At 41.2% G+C, this 24157-nt stretch overlaps 2 protein-coding genes across 3 annotated transcripts in view; one reads left to right on the forward strand and one right to left on the reverse strand.

Annotated features, from left to right (window-relative positions):
- Positions 1 to 336: 336 nt before the first annotated feature.
- rce1a (Ras converting CAAX endopeptidase 1a) lies at positions 337 to 16780 on the reverse strand. Its single transcript, XM_014206595.3, has 8 exons — positions 16446 to 16780; positions 10544 to 10646; positions 10010 to 10093; positions 9847 to 9925; positions 9581 to 9748; positions 7077 to 7148; positions 6863 to 6925; positions 337 to 5714 (listed from the first exon to the last, which is right to left on the reverse strand). The coding sequence occupies exons 1-8, from the start codon at positions 16613 to 16615 to the stop codon at positions 5485 to 5487; spliced, it is 969 nt and encodes a 322-aa protein (XP_014062070.2). The 5' UTR covers positions 16616 to 16780; the 3' UTR covers positions 337 to 5484.
- A 623-nt stretch (positions 16781 to 17403) lies between these two features.
- The window catches only part of peli3 (pellino E3 ubiquitin protein ligase family member 3), a 26800-nt gene continuing 20046 nt past the window's right edge, over positions 17404 to 24157 (forward strand). The window contains exon 1 of one of the 2 annotated variants that reach the window (XM_014206530.3): positions 17404 to 17735. The gene's annotated coding sequence lies outside the window, so the exon portion shown is untranslated. The remainder of the gene's footprint in view (positions 17736 to 24157) is intronic. The other variant, NM_001141790.1, reaches the window with a different exon arrangement.

Below are 24157 nucleotides of genomic sequence, written 5' to 3' on the forward strand. Positions count from 1 at the left end.
GCCTACCTTGCAGTTCATAGAAAATCAAGACAAATTGTATCAGTAACATAAGAATGTGATGATGAATACCACATGGACTATGGGTCTACTTGATGTGGTTGGCTCACATTCATCACTACATAACTCTGTGTGCTTCAGACATTGACATGTTGTTCCAAACCATAGAGAGGTTTGGAAACTCGACATCAGTTAGACAGACTCAATACAAATCGTTAGCCAGTACGTTGAGCACTCAATAACTGGGGAGGGATCCAGGAATTCAACGATTGAGTCAAATTATTTAAGTGAAAAGCAAAACATTGGGCACAAAGACGATCAAAAACAACACCAGAGACGTTTTATAAAATGAGCTTGTTTATTTCCAAATTGTTGAGCTTTTTGCAGTGTGTGCTTTCTATAAGATCTCATAAAAGATTGTCGTCATGAAACACTGTCTGTTCAATATTGGCAAGTCTCCAAAGAAATTGCATTGTACACTGTGGCCGAAAACCCAAATACACATATCAATAGATTCAAGTCCATGTCACTAAAATAGATTTGATTACAAAATATAGTATTCAATATAAACATGTGCGTCGTCTTTTTGTCTTCACAACCAGGTCAGAGTCAAAGCACGTATTCAACAACTCTGAAAAATCCAATCTTTTAAATACTATATCATTCTTCTGTTGTGTCATTTTAGTAAAAGAGAGCTTCATATTAACTTGCAAAAATATATATTCCTGTCTCTACCGCTGTGTGTCCGCTTTATGCATGTACAGGAAGTCACTACTTTGAGAGTACTGTAGACGGGATTGTTTGGCTCGGACATTTTAGAGAGAAACATTATAAAAAGACAAAGTGAAAGTGTTGTCAAGCAGGAAAGGGGAGTCAGCGTTTCTCCCAAGTGCCTTGCAAATGTAGCCTACGGATTTCTACCGGATTTCAATTCAAGTCAATACCAGGAAAATAAAATAAGAACATTCTGGTGAGAAGCAGCCTAACCCGTGACAAGGCAGGATTCAGACAATTCGTGCCAGTGACAAAATATATGTTTTCCAAAAGCGGACAACGTTGATGGGGAGAATGAGATGTTAGATGAAATTTGACTGTATTGATGAAACAGCTCTCTCTAGTCTGTAGATGTGCCATCTCCTGACAATATTCATCTGTAGATGTACGGTCTCCTGAGCCTACCTAATAAGAATTTGACACAGCCTCGTCATGTATAAATTTGTATGTGTACATTTCGACAACAAAGTCAATCTAGCAGCTGGTTCGTCTGTGTAGGGGGAAAACAGTCATCTGTGTAGGGGGAAAACAGTCATCTGTGTAGGGGGAAAACAGTCATCTGTGTAGGGGGAAACAACAGTCATCTCTGTAGGGGGAAACAACAGTCATCTCTGTAGGGGGAAACAACAGTCATCTCTGTAGGGGGAAACAACAGTCATCTCTGTAGGGGGAAACAACAGTCATCTCTGTAGGGGGAAACAACAGTCATCTCTGTAGGGGGAAACAACAGTCATCTCTGTAGGGGGAAACAACAGTCATCTCTGTAGGGGGAAACAACAGTCATCTCTGTAGGGGGAAACAACAGTCATCTCTGTAGGGGGAAACAACAGTCATCTCTGTAGGGGGAAACAACAGTCATCTCTGTAGGGGGAAACAACAGTCATCTCTGTAGGGGGAAACAACAGTCATCTCTGTAGGGGGAAACAACAGTCATCTCTGTAGGGGGAAACAACAGTCATCTCTGTAGGGGGAAACAACAGTCATCTCTGTAGGGGGAAACAACAGTCATCTCTGTAGGGGGAAACAACAGTCATCTCTGACTCTATTGACGATATTGGTTGGACTCCCAAAATGACGTCTTCGGCCGGTGCCTCAAGTCAAAACATTCACATGCAGTTTTTTGTGAGAGGGAGACATCAAGATAGTTTATAGTTTGACTCTAAAAAGGGAGGCTAGATCCTACAGTCTTTGTTTAATTGATCTGAGAGATTACTCAGAGCGAAGGTAGCTAGACGATCTGTATCACTAAGTTGTTGTTAGGTTCAAACCCACTTTCTCTTCTCTAAGCCTATATCCGTCCTGTCTATTGGATCAAGGCTTGTGGGAGGAAAAAAACGGAATAAAAACGGATTGTTTTTTCAAGTGACGGATGACTATCCGTCAAGAGAAACCCAATGAACAGCCTGTGTGAAAGTCCCAGGTTCCTGTGCTTCACATTACTACGGCAGTACGCCCAGACATGGTACTCTTGCGCCCTCTGACGTACATTTCAGGTCATTACAGATGGCCTGGACGCACCATGCAGGTTTATTCAAGAGGATGTCTCTTGAACCTTCAACTAGGAGATACATGGCTCATCTGAGGTTGGCCCAAACATAAAACTATCAATTCAAAACAATGGCTGGTGATTATTCTGAAATCTCCAAGCACCTCTAAGCAACAAGAATGGGCTTTTTAGCTTTTTCAATTCACATACACACCCATTTCAGATAATTCCCTGATTTTGGTCCTTTTCCATCAACTAAGTTATTGCTAAAGAACTATAAAGTAACTCCTTCATAGCTTATACAGTACAGTCCTCACTGCTGTGGTAGATAGCTTCACAGATCTATCTTTGTCAGTGAATGTTAGCATCTCTTGCATGTGACTCTCCAGAGATACGTTTCCAATTTACACAGTGAAGTCCGTTTATAAATGGGACCAGTGACTTCATGTGCCTCGGCATCCCGTTGCAATACATTCAGTGTGATTCAACCTGCTGGTTCATGAACCACACCACACTTCTGTTCTAGTCAGGTGGAACTGTTATATAGTACTACACCGGGTTCCATTACAATTCCCTAGAAAAATCAACAACCCACACTGAATCTAAACTACACCCTGTCTATATAGTGCAATGGACTACAATGGTCATAGCCTGGTCAAGTAAATAACATGCATTTTCACAAACAACGCAAAGTATCATTTGCGGTGAGTGAGTAAGTAAACATTGCGATGTAACACTGTCTGTACATTACCTTCTTTTGGGTAATACAGTGCATTTGGAAAGTAGTAAGACCCCTCAACTTTTTCCACATTTTGTTACGTTACAGACTTATTCTAAAATGGATTAAATTGTTTTTCCGCCCCTCATCAATCTACATACAATAACCAATAATGACAAAGCAAAAACAGGTACAATTTTCTCACTAAATAAATTGTTTTAAAAATTAAAATCACATTTACAAAAGTATTCAGACCATTTACTCAGTACTTTGCTGAAGCAACTTTGGCAGTGATTACAGCCTCAAGTCTTGGCTATGATGCTACAAGCTTGGCACACCTGTATTTGGGGAGTTTCTCCCATTCTTCTCTGCAGATCCTCTCAAACTCCGCCAGGTTGGATGGAGAGTGTCCCTGCACAGCTATTTTCAGGTCTCTCCAGAGATGTTTGATCGGGTTCTAGTCTGGGCTCTGGCTGGGCCAGAGACTTGTCCCAAAGCCACTCCTGCATTGTCTTGGCTCTGTGCTTAGGATCATTGTGCTGTTGGAAGGTGAACCTTCGCCCCAGTCTGAGGTCCTGAGCGCTCTAGAGCAGGTTTTCATCAAGGATCTCTGTACTTTGCTCTGTCCATCTTTGCCTCGAACCTGACTAGTCTCCCAGTCCCTGCCACTGAAAAAAACATCCCCACAGCATGATGCGGCCACCACCATGCTTAACCGTAGGGATGGTGCCAGGTTTCCTCCGGACGTGATAATTGGCATTCAGGACAAAGAGTTCAATCTTGGTTTAATTGGACCAGAGAATCTTGTTTCTCATGGTCAGAGTCTTTATGTGTCTTTTGGCAAACTCCAAAGCCCTTCTCCCCCTATTTCCCAGCTCTAGGAAGAGTCTTGGTGGTTCCAAAATATTTCCATTTAAGAATCATGGAGGCCAATGTGTTCTTGGGGACCTTCAATGTCACAGGAATCTGTGCCTCAACACAATTCTGTCTCGGAGCTCTACGGACAATTCCTTCGACCTCATGGCTTGGTTTTTGCTCTGACATGCACTGTCAACTGTGGGACCTTACATAGACAGGTGTGTGCCTTTCCAAATCATGTCCAATCAATTGAATTTATCACAGGTGGACTCCAAGTTGTAGAAACATCTCAAGGATGATCAATGGAAACAGGATGCACCTGAGATCAATTTCGAGTCTCATAGCAAAGGGTCTGAATACTTATGTAAATAAGGTATCTGTTTTTTAATTTGGAATTAATGTGTAAAAAATTCAAAAATAAACTTCTGTCATTATGGGGTATTGTGTGTAGATTGTTGAGGGGAAAAAAAATACTTAATACATTTTAGAATAAGGCTTCAACGTAACAAAATATGGAAAAAGTCAAGGGGTGTGAATACATTCCAAATGCACTGTAGCTTGGTGTGTGTGTGTGTGTGTGTGTCTGTCTGTAGAAGAATATAGACCTGTCATCTTGTCTGACATCCATATTGCAACATGTAGCAGCATGCAAAGTAGTGGTTAGATAGCATTCAAACCTACATGCATACATACGACTACAGTACACCTGAGTCTTACAGGGTTCAAGTCCCTTAAGGGGTTAACTGTCCGTCAACCCACCCCACCTTAAGGTACCTCCCACTTCAATCGCTCAAGTAAAAAAGCAGTTCAAGAACAAAGAGCCATGAACATGGATAACCCTTGTAAAAGGTCAAACTGTGTGCAGCGAACGGTAGGGGCCCAGATCAGGTTCACATTGTCAGGGAAAATCTCCTGGCCCTAAGAATGGTAATGTTAGCTTGGTGATTATAGGCTTCTATCGGCATGACATGGAATGGATGCTTGGAATGAGTGTCAACTAGAGTGAATGACTGAATTCAGGGCTGGGTAAAGACTGTGCACTTTGTGATCTCGCCAAACACCAATAGTCTGGTGTCTTAAAAGCCTGAGAGGAAGACTGAGAACCGTGGCTAAACTATCATGGACAACTACAGTCCAACTGTAACAACCCAACTATCCCCCACCAATAAAACACTACAGAATAGAAACATGCAGATGTGTAAATAAATAACTGTTATTCAGCATCTAGAACAGATGAAAACACTGACGTTATTGACCACCAGAATGTCTTACTACTACAGCGCCACACGTCTTGGCCAGATACGGTTCCTTTGTTGAGTCTACACGACAGACCACATATTGACTGACTGGCTAACTGACTGACTGCCAATGTAACCTGAACATAGGGAATGGCTGTCTAAGTTACCCTGTTGCCCCTAGCAGCATACATAGCAGAGACAGCCGATAGTACTGAATGTCCATACCTGACACAGCCTTAACCCTTCCCACCTCCCCCCAGAGAGAGCTCATCAAAGCAGGCATGACCAAAGAGCTAAAACACCCCTAGCGCTAGGACCACTTGGACCGCTCCTCCTTTTGGCTGCTGATGGATGGTAGAATCAGCGGACCGGTCCATCGAGTACAGAAGTGTGTGTGGTGGGTGGGCGTGGGATCAGGAGATGCATAGGGAGCTGGGGACAGAGGCCAGGGTGCAGACGGGGGTGGGCAGGCCGTAGTAGAGGGGGTCTGTGAGGGGGAAGAGGAGGAGGAGGAAGAGGAGGACCCCCAGCAGGTAGCAGGAGAGGATGGTGAGGCGGTGGGGGTGCTCCAGGGCAGTGCTCAGGGCAGGGAAGCCCATGTGATTACAGAAAGAGTGGCACAGCACCGGCCCCACCAGGTGACCTGAGGACAGAGAGAAAAGTAGCTAGAAATATTCAGGAAATATTAACCAATATTAGGTAGATAGAAACATTCAAGGTAACAAAATGGATGCACACACACAACTTTACAACAACCAATCTGACCACAAAGAAAGAGACCCAGACAGACCTAGCTAGTGCCCACAGACAGACCTAGCTAGTGCCCACAGACAGACCTAGCTAGTGCCCACAGACAGACCTAGCTAGTGCCCACAGACAGACCTAGCTAGTGCCCACAGACAGACCTAGCTAGTGCCCACAGACAGACCTAGCTAGTGCCCACAGACCCAGCTAGTGCCCACAGGCCCAGACAGACCTAGCTAGTACCCACAGGCCCAGACAGACCTAGCTAGTACCCACAGGCCCAGACAGACCTAGCTAGTACCCACAGGCCCAGACAGACCTAGCTAGTACCCACAGGCCCAGACAGACCTAGCTAGTACCCACAGGCCCAGACAGACCTAGCTAGTACCCACAGGCCCAGACAGACCTAGCTAGTACCCACAGGCCCAGACAGACCTAGCTAGTACCCACAGGCCCAGACAGACCTAGCTAGTACCCACAGGCCCAGACAGACCTAGCTAGTACCCACAGGCCCAGAGAGACCTAGCTAGTACCCACAGGCCCAGAGAGACCCAGCTAGTACCCACAGACCCAGCTAGTACCCACAGACCCAGCTAGTACCCACAGACCCAGCTAGTACCCACAGACCCAGACAGACCTAGCTAGTACCCACAGGCCCAGACAGACCTAGCTAGTACCCACAGACCCAGACAGACCTAGCTAGTGCCCACAGACCCAGACAGACCTAGCTAGTACCCACAGACCCAGACAGACCTAGCTAGTACCCACAGACCTAGCTAGTGCCCACAGACCCAGACAGACCTAGCTAGTACCCACAGACCCAGACAGACCTAGCTAGTACCCACAGACCTAGCTAGTGCCCACAGACCCAGACAGACCTAGCTAGTACCCACAGACCTAGCTAGTACCCACAGGCCCAGACAGACCTAGCTAGTACCCACAGACCCAGACAGACCTAGCTAGTACCCAGAGACCCAGACAGACCTAGCTAGTACCCACAGACCCAGACAGAGCTCATGTAGGTCATGTAATGTAGCTAGTACCCACCTGTTCTGATAAATATGAAGGCAGTGTAAGCTCCAAAGACAGCGGTGTAGGAGAACTGGAACACTGCAACACAAACATTAACACATAGCATTAATAATCATATACAGTCTATTTAACAGTCAGTGGAAAAGAAGAACACATAGCTAGGCTACAGGAGCCATCTACCACACGGGAGACAAAGTAGAAAAGCTGAAGTTAATCGGTTGGTCCTTACCTGCAGCGAGAAAGATCCCAGACACAGTGCCCTGTCTGAATCGCAGCAGTTCGATCACATGATGAAAGTGAGCTGTGAAAACAACATCTTTAGAGTTTCCGGACAAAAAAATATGACATCATGGACAGAGTAAAAAAATAAAAAAGATGTTATTATCCAAATGTATTCACCATTTACATTTTGTTTACCACGTTTACCACTTTCACATGCATCTAGCTAAAACTCGTTAGAATTTATTTTTTTGTGGCAGAAAAAAACATTTTGCTTTCCAGCGGCAGCTGCATGAGGACAACTGCAAATCGTCTCGTTTGCTCCTATATTATTAAGAACACAACAGGTCAATAACAGAGGTTTAAGCCTACTGCCTTTCTGTAATATTAATATGAATAATACTATTAATAATATGAATAATAATAACATGAATAACAATACTAACATGAATAATAATGATACTACGAATAATCATAATATCAATAATCATAATAATAATAATGATAATTATAACAATAATTATCATTTATTGGATTTATGTCCAGATGCTCAAAGCACCTAAATGAGTTTAGCGAAGCCCGAAAACTAGTAGAGAAAAGCAGACTGCTTCTCTCTCTCTCTCTCGCTTTACATTGATATGCCAGGGGTTCCATTTGCATGAAAATTATTAGTAAATAGTCAAGACACACAAAACTACAGTGCCGTCGGAAAGGTTCAGACCCCTGGACTTTTTCCACATTTTGTTAGGTTACAGCCTTATTCTAAAATTCATTACATTTGTTTTTTTCCTCCACACAATACCCCATAATGACAAAGTAAAAACAGTTTAATTTTAGTTGGCTAATTTATACAAAATAAAAAAACTGAAATACAACATTTAGGTAAGTATTCAGACCCTTTACTCAGTACTTTGTTGAAGTACCTTTGGCAGCGATTAAAGCCTCGAGTCTTCATGGGTGTGACGCTACAAGCTTGGCACACTTGTATTTGGGGGTTTCTCACATTCGTCTCTGCAGATCCTCTCAAACTCTGTCAGGTTGGATGGGGAGCGTTGCTGCACAGCTAGTTTTCGGTCTCTCCAGAGATGTTTGATCAGGTTGAAGTCCGGGCTCTGCCTGGGCCACTCAAGGACATTCATAGACTTGTCCCGAAGCCACTCCCATGTTGTCCTGTTGGAAGGTGAACCTTCGCCCCAGTCTGAGTTCCTGAGAACTCGAACAGGTTTTCATCAAGGATCTCTGTACTTTACTCCCTTTATCTTTGCCTCGATCCTGACTAGTCTCCCAGTCCCTGTCACTGAAAAACATCCCCACAGTATGATGCTGCCACTACCACCATGGTTCATCGTAGGGATGGTGCCAGGTTTCCTCCGGACGTGATGCTTGGCATTCAGGCCAAAGAGTTCAATCTTGGTTTCATCAGACCAGAGAATCTTGTTTCTCATGGTCTTAGAGTCTTTAAGTGCCTTTTGGCAAACTCCAAGCAGGCTGTCATGTGCGTTTTACTGAGGAGTGGCTTCCATCTGGCCACCCTACCATAAAAGGCCTGATTGGTGGAGTGCTGCAGAGATGGTTGTCCTTCCCATCTCCACAGAGGAACTCTGGTGGAGGTTCTTGGTGACCTTCCTGACCAAGGCCCTTCTCCCCCGATTTCTCAGTTTGGCCTGGGCGGCCAGCTCTAGGAAGTCTTGGTGGTTGCCAACTTATTCCATTTAAGTATGGAGGCCAATGTGTTCTTGGGGACCTTCAATGCTACAGAAATGTTTTGGTACACTTCCCCAGATCTGTGTCTCAACAAAATCCTGTTTTGAAGCTCTACCGACAATTCCTTCGACCTCATGGCTTGGTTTTTGCTCTGACATGCACTGTCAACTGTGGGACCTTATATAGACAGGTGTATGCCTTTCCAAATCATGTCCAATCAATTGAATTTACCACAGGTGGACTCCAATCAAGTTGTAGAAACATCTCAAGGATGATCAATGGGAGCAGGATGCACCTGAGCTCAATTTCAAATCTCATAACAAAGCATCTGAATATCTATGTAAATAATGTATTTTTGTTTTGTTTGTAATAAATTACCAAACATTTCTAAAAACCTGTTTTCGCTTTGTCATTATGGGGTATTGTGTATAGATTGCTGAGATTTCTTTTTATTTAATCCATTTTAGAATAAGGCTGTAACGTAACAAAATTGGACAAAGTTAAGGGGTCTGAATACTTCCTGAAGGCACTGTATGTGTTGGCTGCAGTTGTAGCACCCCTAATGTGCAGCACAGCTTTAGCATCAATATTTATGTAGGTCAAAATGGCAGATGGTGTTCGTATTGACTCGCACAGACATTAACTGACATGACACATACATTAAAGGGGTTGTTCTAATTTAATGGAATGAAATGCTGCTAAATCCAATACATTATTTGTTCAATTCAGTTGGGGTCGAGGCAAGCAGATTTTTCTAAATGCAAACCAGATCTAGACGATCCCGCGGTGCAGTATGTTGATGGGACTTACCTACTCCGAAGAAGAGGGGACAGGTCAACATGGCAGTGGAGGGACTGGCGCAGGGTACCAGCATGGGCAGCATACAAGCCCTGAACACCAGCTCCTCAGTCAGAGGGGCCACCACCTGGTTCCTCAGCCAGCGCATGTCCCTGAGGCACAGAGCCCAGAACCATGGGTCTGTTGGAGTGGGGGGAGGGGGAGAGAGAGAGATGGTCTCCAGGATAACGCAGTAATAACCATATTGGGTGAATAATCATCTCTAGACAGTCTCTCACCAACGGCCACTCGTATCCCATCCATGAAGCCCCAGGGGCAGTCCATAGCCAGTTGGATGAGAGGGCCAAGAAACAGAACCTACCAGAGCAAAGGTCAGAGGTTAACTACTGCAGGTCAGAAAATACTAAAAGTATATCTACAACAGTCTGTTGTGTCTGTTACCATGGTGAGCAGCAGAGGCAGTATGATGGCTGGGATGAGGCCCTCGAAGCGAATGCCCATCAGAGCCAGCAACGACGGGCCGGGCTATAGGGGAACAAGAGAAGTAGGGATGGAATTCATGGAAATGTTCTCATGTGTATAACACTCCATGAACAGACCGGGAAATAGGCTGTAATCAGCTGTTATCCTGTGCCCCAGCCTTAAAGGAACTGGTTGTGTCATGCATCTGTGTCCAGATAATGGATTGCAATGTATCAAGTCCATTATAGGCCAGGGCAAGAGGTTTCTTGGAAAGCTGGCTACGGTGTAGTTGTACTGTATTGGAGTAAGCTGCTCTACCTTTTCTAATACAGTAGATAAATGTGACGCAGTAAGCTAATATAACCCATTGTTTCCCCATATAAAACTTCAGCAGTCTGCTATTCAAAGGCACTTGAAAGCATCAACACAGACTCAGCTGTCATTTCCAATCATGAGCTTTGTCATCTAATAGCAGTCGGCCTATAGCTGAGACAGCGTGGCGTAGAGACTCACCATCACACCAGTGTACACCTTCCATGTCCACACGAAGACAGGCGACAAGGCAGACACGATCAGGACACTGGTGAAGCGCCTCTTGATAACGGCCGGGTGGTCCCTGGGGGCAGGCACGTGATGCACACACAGGAGATGCACATGTCAACATTACGTTTTGTAAACAAACCAGCCCCTCAAGGAGCAAGAACACTGCAATTAAGCAGGAAACTAAACAAATAAGCCCTCTGGTTCAGTTTGCTTGCTAATTTACCAGCAAATAATGAAAGGCTAGCAGACTGCTGCAGGGAAATTTCACAGTAACAGAATTACACTGAGACACTTTAAAACGTATACCAAACACAAACCATTGATTTCAAAGTTTAACAAACCATATAACTCTATGCACAACTAATTTAACAATTTACACTGAACATTTTATAAAAACATACGTTTGGTAACAGAATAAACATTTGAGAGATGCTACAGTAATTCTGTACCAAACTTTGCATCTGCACTAGCCCAAAAGCCGGCAGATGGCGATATTGAGTCATTTCATCTTACTGTCCAAAAGGAATGAATGCGACACTGTTATTCTCCTTGAAAACCAGTCTAAGAAGTGGTAGATCTGTTCTATTTCTATGCTTCCCGTTCTAAAGTTTGGTTTTGGCATCTTTTACTTTCGGTTTTGTACACCAGCTCAAACAACTGAAAATACTACATTTTTGGTCAAGGAAAATAGTTCACAGTGGTTTAGAAGGTACAATGATTCTCTACAGTATACTTGCTTGTTTTGACACAAACTGAAATTTAGGTTGAACTATTTGAATTTTAGCAACCAGGAAACGGCGGCGTGATTTCTGGATATTGCACCTTTAAATACATATCAAACCACATTTTATTTGTGAAATGCGCTGAATACAACAGATGTAGACCCGATTTAAATACATATCAAACCACATTTTTTTGTTGTCAAATGCCCTGAATACAACAGATGTAGACCCGATTTAAATATGAGAAGATGTTATGGTTTGTTTTAGCCTTTCAGTTCATCTTAAATAGAAAATGACTCAAGTAAAAGTGAAAGTCTACTTGAGTAAAAGTCTAAAAGTATCTGGTTTTAAATGTACTTAAATACAGTGGTAGAAAAAGTACAAAATTGTCATACTTTGGTAAAAGTATCAAGTATAAGTAAATGCTATACATCAAATTCCTTTTATTGAGCAAACCAGACAGCACAATCTTCTTGTTTTTTATTTTACGGACAGACGGGCAAACTCCAACACTCAGACTTAATTTACAAACGCATTGTGTGTTTAGCGAGACCACCAGATCAGAGGCAGTAGGGATGACAACGGCCTATATTGATAGGTGGGTGAATTGGACCATATTGCTGTCCTGCCTGAGCATTCTAAATGTAACTAGTACTTTTGGGTCTCAGGGAAAATGTATTGGAGTAAAAAGCACATATTGTCTTTAGGAAAGTAGTGGAGTAAAAGTTTTAAAAAATATATATAAATAGTGAAGTACAGATACACCACTGTTCACTCTAAACAGAAAACACACATGGCAGTTTCTATTGGACAAATTCAGGAAGGTCCCTGCCAGTTTCGTTTACTCTGTTTGGTTCTTAAACGGTTTACATAATGAATAAGCTTCCACCCCTAGTATGATAGTTTCAAAATAAAAAAGGGTGGCTGCAACCTGATTGGCTGAACGCGATATGCAACATCTGGGACTAGCATTAGCTATTCTAGCATGGTGGAGGAAAATGGTGTTTCATAAAGAAAGTCGCATATTTTCCTCGCTTTATTTCGCCTTCTCACCATTTGTATTTATTATGGATCCCCATTAGCTCCTGCCAAGATAGCAGCTACTCTTTCTTGGGTCCAGCAAAAATTAAGTCAGTAATACACATTATATAACAACTTTTAAACATTAAAATACATTTTACAACAAATTTCACAATACAATAAGTGTGCCCCCTCCGGTCACTAGTGTACTACAACACACTATCCAGGTGTACATGTGTGTATAGTTTGTTTGTATATGTGTGTATATATATATATATATATATATATATGTACCTGTGTGTGTGACTTTTCACAGTCTTCGCTGTTCCATAAGGTGTATTTTTATCTGTTTTTTTTAAATCTGATTCTACTGCTTGCATCAGTTACCTGATGTGGAATAGAGTTCCACGTAATCATGGCTCTATGAGGTACTGTGTGCCTCCCATAGTCTGTTCTGGACTTGGTGACTGTGAAGAGACCTCTGGTGCCATGTGTTGTGGCGCATGCATGGGTATCCGAACTGTGTGCTAGTCAATCTCTCCTCTACATTGAACCATGATTGACATGCATATTATTAATGTTAGCTGTACATTTAAGAGCCAGCCGTTTGTCCTGTTCTGGGCCAGGTGTAATTTTTCCCAAGTCCTTCTTTGTGGCACCTGACCACACAACTGGGCAGTAGTCCAGGTTCAACAAAACTAGGGCCTGCCTTGTTTATCTTTAATAATGGAACACTAGTCACTAGGGATGCACGATATATCGGTATCGGACGATATTAGCTAAAAATGCCAACATCGGCCCGATGTGAAAAATCGATGTCAAAGCTGACGTGCATACCTATATAACGTAGGTAGATGACGTAATGACGGCATGAAAAATACAGCGCTACACAGAAAAGCTGAAAAATACTAAGGGCACACTTCCAACAACTAAACAAGTTCAAGTCGAGCAGTCATTTGAAAGAGTAAGAACATTTCAGTGAGACAACTCAAAGGCGAAATCCATTAACGCCAAGATAATGGAATTAATTTCCCTTGACAATCAACCGTTCTCTGTCATGGATGATGTTGGTATTTGAAAACTGGTCGAGCACCTCAACCCCAGGTACACACTACCAAGTAGGTGCTATTTTTCAGATGTTGCCCTACCGGAGTTACACAATATTGCTGAAACGCACATTTATGAGCTACTTGCTATGGGCGTCACTGCTATTAGCTTCACGACTGACATTTGGACCAGCGATGTCAACCCCGTGAGTATGCTGAGTCTGACAGCACAGTGGGTCGACAAGGATTTCGTACTCAGGAAAGCCTTATTGCATGCTCAAGAATGTCCTGGTTCTCATACCGCTGCAGCCATTTCAATGGCATTTGAGAACGTTTGATACTTGGAAACATGAACACTCCTAGCTCCATTCAAACAACTGACTGGAGAAATAAGCTCATCAACTGCGTCTGCAGCAGACGTGGTACCCTCTGTCATGGCATTGAAACGGCTGCTCAACAAAACTGCCCACACATACCGTGGAGTTAAAACTTACAAAAGTACTCTACAAGAGGCTGTGAACAAGCGATTCGGTGGCATTCTCTCTGAGCCTCTTTACTGTGTCCCCACCATGCTCGATGCTAGGTACAAGGACCGTTTGGCATTCTCTCAGTCAGCTTCATGAGGTAGTCACCTGGAATGCATTTCAATTAACAGGTGTGCCATGTTCAAAGTTAATTTGTGGAATTTATTTCCTTCTTAATGTATTTGAGCCAATCAGGTGTGTTGTGACAAGGTAGGGGTGGTATACAGAAGATAACCCTATTTGGTAAAAGACCAAGTCCATATTATGACAAGAACAGCTCAAATAAGCAAAGAGAAACAACAGTCCATCATTACTTTAAGACGTGAAGGTCAGTCAATATTAGAGGTCGACCGATTATGACTTTAACGCTGATAATTGGAGGACCAAAAAAAGCCGATACCGATTAATCAGCCAATTTTTATTTATTTAATATATATATAATATAATATTTATATATATAAAATATATATTCAGTATTGTTGTAATTGTCATTTTATATATATATATATATATATATATATATATATATATATATATAAAATGACAATTACAACAATACTGAATGAGCACTTTTATATATATAAAATGACAATTACAACAATACTGAATGAGCACTTTTATTTTTACTTAATATAATACATAAATAAAATCAATTTAGTCTCAAATAAATAATAAAACATGTTCAATTTGGTTTAAATAACTCAAAAACAATGCTGGAGAAGAAAGTAAAAGTGCAATATGTGCCATGTAAAAAGCTAACGTTTAAATTCCTTGCTGAGAACATATGAAATCTGGTTAATCATGAGTCTTCAATATTCCCAGTTAAGAAGTTTTAGGTTGTAGTTATTATAGGACTGTTTCTCGCTATACCATTTGTATTTCATATACCTCTGACTATTGGATGTTTTTATAGGCACTATAGTATTGCCAGCCTAATCTCGGGAGTTGATAGGCTTGAAGTCATAAACAGCGCTGTGCTTCAAGCATTGCGAAGAGCTGCTGGCAAACACAGGAAAGTGCTGTTTGAATGAATGCTTACGAGCCTGCTGCTGCTTACCACTGCTCAGTCAGACTGCTCTATCAAATATCAAATCATAGACTTAATTATAATATAATAAAACACAGAAATACAAGCCTTAGGTCATTAATATGGTAAAATCCGGAAACTATCATTTCGAAAACAAAACGTTTATTCTTTCAGTGAGATACGGAACTGTTCAGTATTTTATTGAACGGATGGCAACCCTAAGTCTAAATATTGCTGTTACATTGCACAACCTTCAATGTCATAATTATGTAAAATTCTTGCAAATTAATTACGGTCTTTGTTAGGAAGAAATGCTCTTCACACAGTTCGCAACGAGCCAGGCGGGCCAAACTTCTGCATATACCCTGACTCTGCTTGCACTGAACGCAAGAGAAGTGACACAATTTCCCTGGTTAAAAGAAATTCATGTTAGCAGGCAATATTAACTAAATATGCAGGGTAAAAAAAAATAATACAGTACTTGTGTATTGATTTTAAGAAAGGCATTGATATTTATGGTTTGGTACACATTGGTGCAACGATTGTACTTTTTTCGCGAATGCGCTTTTGTTAAATCATCACCCGTTTGTCGAAGTTGAAGTAGGCTGTGATTCGATGATAAATGAACAGGCACCGCATTTATTATATGCAACTAGTGATTATGTTAAGATTGATTGTTTTTTTATAAGATAAGTTTAATGCTAGCTAGCAACTTAACTTGGCTCCTTGCTGCACTAGGCAAGTCAGTTAAGAACAAATTCTTATTTACAATGATGGCCTATGAACTGCCTTGTTCAGGGGCAGAACAACAGGTTTTTACCTTGTCAGCTTGGGGATTTGATCTAGCAACCTTTCAGTTACTGGTCCAACGCGCTAACCACTAGGTTACCTGCCACCCCGCACTATGTGCCTTATTGTTATACATGTCGTCCAGATCACATTGGCATTTAGCAAGCTCTGCGTTTTCATCTTCATTTAAATCAAGTTTATTGCTCAGCCTGTTAATATCAACAATAATATCCATCTACTTGGATAATCTTTTCTGAGCTAGCATTTTACTAGTAGTGAAGGCATTTTACCAGTAGTGATGACAATTCTGAATTTTATCATTTCCCATTTGTTAGCAGAAGAAAGAACAGAATCGAGGCAGATCTCTCTGATAAGTGCTTTAGACTAACTAAATGACGCATTATATAAAAGAAAATAGTTACATTTCAAGTATGCTTTAGAAAATCCACTATTTATATGTAAACGACTCAATAACGCCATCTGCTGGCCTTTGGCCTTTTTTTGTTGAAATGACTATGTAAATTGTTCAGAGTAGTATGGCTTGTTCAACTTTGAAATAGATGTTTTTGGTTTGGCATACATTTAAGTGAAACAATGGAGATTCAGCGTAATTCCGTTACCATGGAATTGCCCTGCACGAAAGCCATGCTAGGTAGTTATCCGCCGACAAGCTGGCAAACTACCACTTCCGTATGTCTATAGAATCTTCCACGAATCAAGAAAGCAAAGAAATACGAGGCTTACCTTGGCAAATCACTTCTCCACACGTATAAGCTCCCAACGTAGGAGCAGGCAAGCAGCAAACATGACAGAACAGACACCCAGCATATTCCGTCAGGAGGGACAAACTCGCCATTGCTGCTCCACATTTGGTTTGACATAAAATTTGGCGTTAAATCGTCATCCTCTACCATGGCGAGGGTACAGAGTCAATGGTTGTGTTTCAACAAAGATATTATGCCGTGGTTTGATAATTCCTTGACCACCTTAATTCGTGAAAAAAATATTCCTAAACGCGAGCTGAGAAAAATGTCAGTTCTTGCCCGCTCACATAACATATCCTGGGCGCTGTAATTGAACGTCATCATGTGGCGTCAGACGCACGCCTTCCCGTGACACTTTCGAATGTCAGTGGACCTATTATTAGGACTGTATAACAGGAGTTTAATGACAGCCAATTAACAAAACATCATTAAGGAATGTTTGTATTAGAGCATTTTATTCCTTTTTTCCCACGTTTTATTAAGCGAACGCAAATCATAACCCTACATGCAAATGTTCTTAATTTTATTCTAGGCCTACTTTAACATTTTTTTATACATTATTATTAATATAATTTACATATTTACCCATAAGTAGCAAGAAATTACCTTTTTTTTGCCTTGGAGAAAGGTAGTATGTGTTTCTCAGCAAGTCAACAGCTTGCTCATTCTTCAAATTTACAGCCACTTATCATATCTCCCTATAATATAGAGCAGTGAGGTGTTTCTGAAAAATCGAAAACATTGTCATTCACATAGACTAATCTACACACTGCCTATGCTACTGTACCTGCCTGAAGCGAGCCTTTTTTTTACAGTAGCTTACCTACTGTACAGTACAAGTACCACGCGCGGGCAGTATTCAGCAGATAGCTGGAGCCAGCACGTTGTGCGAATCTGAAGACGGCTTTACGCAATAGTCGCGGAATCCTGACCAACTGCAGAGACGCATTAACGTGGGCGATGGTGGATCCGTATGACTACTGAGTTTTTACCAAAGGAGAGCAGCGCTAGAGAGAGATGGGCGTGACAACCGGGTGTCTGGACCACGACTAGTCTCCAGGGGGAAAGAGCATCTCGCAGTCTCCAATGTACCCGATGACAACGGAGAGGCAATGCCGACTGTCCGGTCCAATGGTTGTTCCATCCAATTTACCTTAGCAGGTGGTCTTTTAACTACGGCACGACGCCCGATATTGAGGCCACACGGGGATTGACACAATCTAAAAAGGAATAAAACATCTAACGGACCTACTTCGGAAAACATCAGCGGGTATTTATTGATTAATTTGGCTACCTGTTCAATTACTGGCCATCAATGTTGATTTGGGTGCTGAAGTGGGGTGACAATTGGCTGGTCGTGTGCTTTTTTTCTTCTTTTGTTACATTCATGACACGATGCTAGGAGATAGGATAGCCTATTTTGTTGTCCGTGCGTGTGTGCTTGCGTGCGTGGTGATGTCTTACATTGTAGTATTTATTGTCTGTGCAGTGGATTCCCTTGTGTACTTCCCTGCCTCATAGACTGCTGTGCTATGGGGCCGAGAAACGTTGAACAAAGAACAACATATTACAATGGATAGGCTATTAAAATAGACACTAACCTCATTAAGTTTAAAGATACTGTAATAAACAGACCATCACTTTCCACCATAATAACATTTAATGACATTTTTGATGTTATAACATAACAACATGTTTTCATATCGCTTCATATATTTTTTTCAGTGATGGTTCTTTCAGCAAGGCTATACGTACATTTAACAAAGGTTGTTATAGCTACAATATTTATAACCAACGGAAATGTCATCATCCATACTGTTACGACTGTGGTTATTTAAAGTCAAATGACAAGTCATTTTTAACACAACTCCATCTCCTTGGTTATAGCCATCATAAACGACCGTTGTGAGTGTGACAGAGGGAGACGCAATCCTCTGCAATCTGCCCGTTGAAGGCACAGAACCAGCCATTATCATTTTCTCATCGCTCAAATCAGTGTGTAGCTAGTTGGTTTACATTACATATCAAAATATGTCTAGCTTAGCCTTATTGCAGAACCAAAGGGCTTTGTGCATAGTTATTTATTCTGATTATTGGTGCTTGGCAAATGATGTTCTTTGGGGAGGCCTGCTTGATGAGACAGGCGTGATGATAATGGGGACCAAGATGGCTCACATACTTTGGAGTACAAGTACACAGTGTGGAACCTGGAAGTGTGTCAACATTATGTAAGAACAATTATTGAGCATGTTTGGTTCCTTTAGGACCGCTTGTCCAACACACAAACGTATTGTGAAGTTCTTACGATAAGCTGTATAGGTAGGTTGAACAGATCAATTCATAGATCTAGAAATAAACTCAAGCCTCCGTCTAAGAAATCAGTGTTCATTTGCCATATACTGTATTGTGTGCACAGCATAACACACACACACACACACACACACACACACACACACACACACACACACACACACACACACACACACACACACACACACACACACACACACACACACACACACATTCACTCACACACACTCATGATTCAACAACATGTTTTGAGACACACCCATTTTCAATTTGTGTGCAGCATAACCAGTCTCCTATTCCCCATGATGTACAGTAGTCTTGTTAAAGAGGCCTCGGTGTTCTCTTGTTGTGTCCTTAATAGAGCCTACTGGGAGCCTGTCTGTTTTGTTTCTCCTTCTCCACTGTTTACTCCTCCTCTTCCTCCTCTTCCTCATTAATACTGTTTATAACTTCATTAATACTGTTTATAACTTCATTAATATAGTTTACAACTTAATTAATAAGGTTCACACCTCTATTAGTACTGTTTACAACTGAATTAATGCTGTTTACAACTTAATGAATACTGTTTAGAACTACATTAATGCTGTTTACAACTTAATTAATACTGTTTACAACTTAATGAATACTGTTTAGAACTACATTAATACTGTTTACAATTTCATTAATACTATTTACAACTTAATTAATACTGTTTAGAACTACATTAATACTGTTTACAACTTCATTAATACTGTTTACAACTTCATTAATACTGTTTACAACTTAATTAATACGGTTTACAACTTCATTAATACTGTTAATAAGGTTCACACCTCTATTAGTACTGTTTACAACTTAATTAATGCTGTGTACAACTACATTAATGCTGTTTACAACGTAATTAATATGTTTTAGAACTTCACTAATGCTGTTTAGAACGACATTAATACTCTTTGCAACTTAATTAATAATATTTACAACTTAATTAATGCTGTTTACAACTTCATTAATACTGTTACAACTTCATTAATGCTGTTTACAACTTAATTAATACTGTTTACAACTTAATTAATGTTGTTTAGAACTACATTAATGCTGTTTACAACTACATTAATACTGTTTACAACTTAATTAATACTGTTTACAACTTAATGAATACTGTTTAGAACTACATTAATACTGTTTACAATTTCATTAATACTATTTACAACTTAATTAATACTGTTTAGAACTACATTAATACTGTTTACAACTTCATTAATACTGTTTACAACTTAATTAATACTGTTTAGAGCTACATTAATACTGTTTACAACTTAATTAATACGGTTTACAACTTCATTAATACTGTTTACAACTGTATTAATACTGTTTACAGCTACAGTAATACTGTTTACAACTTAATTAATACTGTTTACAACTTTATTAATACTGTTTACAACTACATTAATACTGTTTACAACTTAATTAATACTGTTTACAGCTTTATTAATACTGTTTACAACTACATTAATACTGTTTACAACTATATTAATGCTGTTTACAACTACATTAATACTGTTTACAACTACATTAATACTGTTTACAACTACATTAATACTGTTTACAACTACATTAATACGGTTTACAACTACATTAATACGGTTTACAACTTAATTAATACTGTTTACAGCTTTATTCATACTGTTTACAACTTCATTAATACTGTTTACAACTTAATTAATACTGTTTACAACTATATTAATGCTGTTTACAACTACATTAATACTGTTTACAATTATATTAATGCTGTTTACAACTACATTAATACTGTTTACAACTACATTAATAATGTTTACAACTACATTAATACTGTTTACAACTTAATTAATACTGTTTACAGCTTTATTAATACTGTTTACAACTTCATTAATACTGTTTACAACTTAATTAATACTGTTTACAGCTTTATTAATACTGTTTACAACTACATTAATACTGTTTACAACTATATTAATGCTGTTTACAACTTCAAAGAGCAAATACAGACAACCATCATTTTTTACATTTATTTAACCTTTATTTAAGACAAGTCAGTTAAGAACAAACTCTTAGTTACAATGACGGACTACCCCGGCCAAACCCTAACTCGGACAACGCTGGGCCAATTGTGCACCGCCCTATGAGTAAGTTCCTTACACTAAAACAGAATCCCACTTAAAATGCCTTATTAAATGGACTATTGTCTTCTGTCTGCAGTCACACAGATGAATCCTGCATGACTGATGCTTACTCATACAGACCGCTAGCTGCTTATCTGCTGTGACACGTGGGGGAGAGAGAGAGAGAGATGGAGGGAGGGAGAGAGGGTGAGTCAGAATGGCTGTGGAGAGTGTGTGTGGTAGAGGTAGAGAGGTGATGAGGTAACAGAGCAGCCCACCTGTGTCTTCCTGTAGAGGTAGAGAGGTGGTGAGGTAACAGAGCAGCCCACCCTGTGTCTTCCTGTAGAGGTGGAGAGGTGGTGAGGTAACAGAGCGGCCCACCTTTGTCTTCCTGTAGAGGTGGAGAGGTGGTGAGGTAACAGAGCAGCCCACCTGTGTCTTCCTGTAGAGGTGGAGAGGTGGTGAGGTAACAGAGCGGCCCACCTTTGTCTTCCTATAGAGGTGGAGAGGTGATGAGGTAACAGAGCAGCCCACCTTTGTCTTCCTGTAGAGGTGGAGAGGTGATGAGGTAACAGAGCAGCCCACCTGTGTCTTCCTGTAGAGGTGGAGAACAGAGCAGCCCACCTTTGTCTTCCTGTAGAGGTGGAGAGGTGATGAGGTAACAGAGCGGCCCACCTTTGTCTTCCTGTAGAGGTGGAGAGGTGATGAGGTAACAGAGCAGCCCACCTGTGTCTTCCTGTAGAGGTAGAGAGGTGATGAGGTAACAGAGCGGCCCACATTTGTCTTCCTGTAGAGGTGGAGAGGTGATGAGGTAACAGAGCAGCCCACCTTTGTCTTCCTGTAGAACCAGAGGGGTCAAGCAGGTAGGTGGAGGTGGCAATAACACAGAGAGGAGATTAAAAAAAATGTTTTACCTACCGGAAAAATATTATGAAGTCTTTAGGGGAACCTTAGGCCAAGTGTAGACCGAACCCATTTGAACCATTTGAGATATGAACCCAGTTGAACCATTTGAGATATGAACCCAGTTGAACCATTTGAGATATGAACCCAGTTGAACCATTTGAGATATGAACCCAGTAGAACCATTTGAGATATGAACCCATTTGAACCATTTGAGATATGAACCCAGTTGAACCATTTGAGATATTAACCCAGTTGAACCATTTGAGATATGAACCCAGTTGAACCATTTGAGATATGAACCCAGTTGAACCATTTGAGATATGAACCCAGTTGAACCATTTGAGATATGAACCCAGTAGAACCATTTGAGATATGAACCCAGTTGAACCATTTGAGATATTAACCCAGTTGAACCTGACAAAGAGTAGTCTCAAAGGAAGAGAATGTGCTGCAACTCTGAATCCCTATCTGTAAACAAGCAAAAAGGTACTTTGAACCAAATATGTATCACCTAAAAAGACCTGACAAAGAGACCGTAATGCAACTTTGAAGGGAAATAAACAGTGTTATCAATGAAAGAGATCCTTTCCAAGAGGATAGAGGTAGAATGTTGACTAAGGTATAGAATGGCATGGATGTTGGCCCTGGTAATGGATGTTACTGTTGTTGTTGTTTTCAAAGGCATCCTCTATTGCTACAATCTGCGTGTCAGCTTAACGTGAAATGAGGATTTGTCTCCTTCTATTATCTAGTGTAGAACATTGAGTGGTTTTCCTAACCTGATTAGGTGGAACCCTCATAAAAGTTGATGAAAGGAGAAAGGAAACACAGACACACACACACACACACACTTTACCCCTCTCTCTCTGAGGTGCTATGCTGTCCCCTCCACTGACTGTATACCCAGACAGGGCCAGTGAGGGCCAGACAGGACTGAAGGACATTCTACTCCATCATAACACATACTGCATCACACAACACCAGTCGGTAGCAGACAGTCTCAGGTAGGGCCATTAGTACACAACACCGGTCAGTCACAGACAGTCTCAGGTAGGGCCATTAGTACACAACACCGGTCAGTCACAGTCTCAGGTAGGGCCATTAGTACACAACACCGGTCAGTCACAGACAGTCTCAGGTAGGGCCATTAGTACACAACACCGGTCAGTCACAGACAGTCTCAGGTAGGGCCATTAGTACACAACACCGGTCAGTCACAGACAGTCTCAGGTAGGGCCATTAGTACACAACACCGGTCAGTCACAGTCTCAGGTAGGGCCATTAGTACACAACACCGGTCAGTCACAGACAGTCTCAGGTAGGGCCATTAGTACACAACACCGGTCAGTCACAGACAGTCTCAGGTAGGGCCATTAGTACACAACACCGGTCAGTCACAGTCTCAGGTAGGGCCATTAGTACACAACACCGGTCAGTCACAGACAGTCTCAGGTAGGGCCATTAGTACACAACACCGGTCAGTCACAGACAGTCTCAGGTAGGGCCATTAGTACACAACACCGGTCAGTCACAGACAGTCTCAGGTAGGGCCATTAGTACACAACACCGGTGCTATCAGGATTTGTTGGTGTCTGCCTCAATAACAGGTGACACCTTGGCTACCATAGACCATGACCAACCAGTGACTGGCAATCAATGCCATAACACAAGGTGAGCCAATAGCATAGTATGTTCTCATGTGCCTGTACACACAGTGTAGGCTAGATAGCCTCTATCAGCTGGCATCGGGCAAAGTCAGGAATCGAGGTAGTGATATGAACGTCAACATACAGTACTGTTTATCTCATGCCAAACATCTTGCTTTTCTTAGCAAGGTACCACGTCTAAGTCCCTCGCTTGTTTCCATCTTTGCCTCTGGAATCGGAGAGACCACGACAGTATGGTCATCAGCAGCTCAGATTTATTCACTGTGATATTCAGCGTCAGGGAGAAGCTTTCTCTAGTCAATAACATGGAATGCACTACAGTGATAACCCTAATACTACAAGCAATGATAGTGGCGCTACTGTGCAAACATTAGTACCACTGCTACGAATGATAAACCACAAACAATAACTGAACTGATATCCCAACCTCTAGAATTGTATACTAATGATATGATAGTGGCAAAGAAAATTCAGACATGGAAGAATATTAAAAAATATGTTTTTTAAATGGCTAAAGAGGAGAAAAATATGATCAATGTTGCGAGGAATTCATAATTTATTCCTGAGATCATTTCCTGGTGTATATATTTAGCTCTCTGTTCATTTATAACTGGATGGAGATGGAATAGCTGCACCCCTCTCTCTCTCTCTCTCTCTCTTTCTCTCTTTTTCTCTTTCTTTCTTTC

Source organism: Salmo salar, chromosome 07, assembly GCF_965601325.2.
Source record: "Salmo salar chromosome 07, fSalSal1, whole genome shotgun sequence".
Lineage (NCBI taxonomy): Eukaryota > Metazoa > Chordata > Actinopteri > Salmoniformes > Salmonidae > Salmo > Salmo salar.

Excerpts from the sequence above, each read along its gene's own strand:
- rce1a (XM_014206595.3), bottom strand. The coding sequence starts at position 16,615 with ATGGTAGAGGATGACGATTTAACGCCAAATTTTATGTCAAACCAAATG. Across the intron at positions 6,926-7,076 it reads TGGGATCTTTCTCGCTGCAG|TGTTCCAGTTCTCCTACACC; the intron begins GTAAGGACCAAC and ends TTTGTGTTGCAG. Across the intron at positions 5,715-6,862 it reads CTTCATATTTATCAGAACAG|GTCACCTGGTGGGGCCGGTG; the intron begins GTGGGTACTAGC and ends CTCTGTCCTCAG.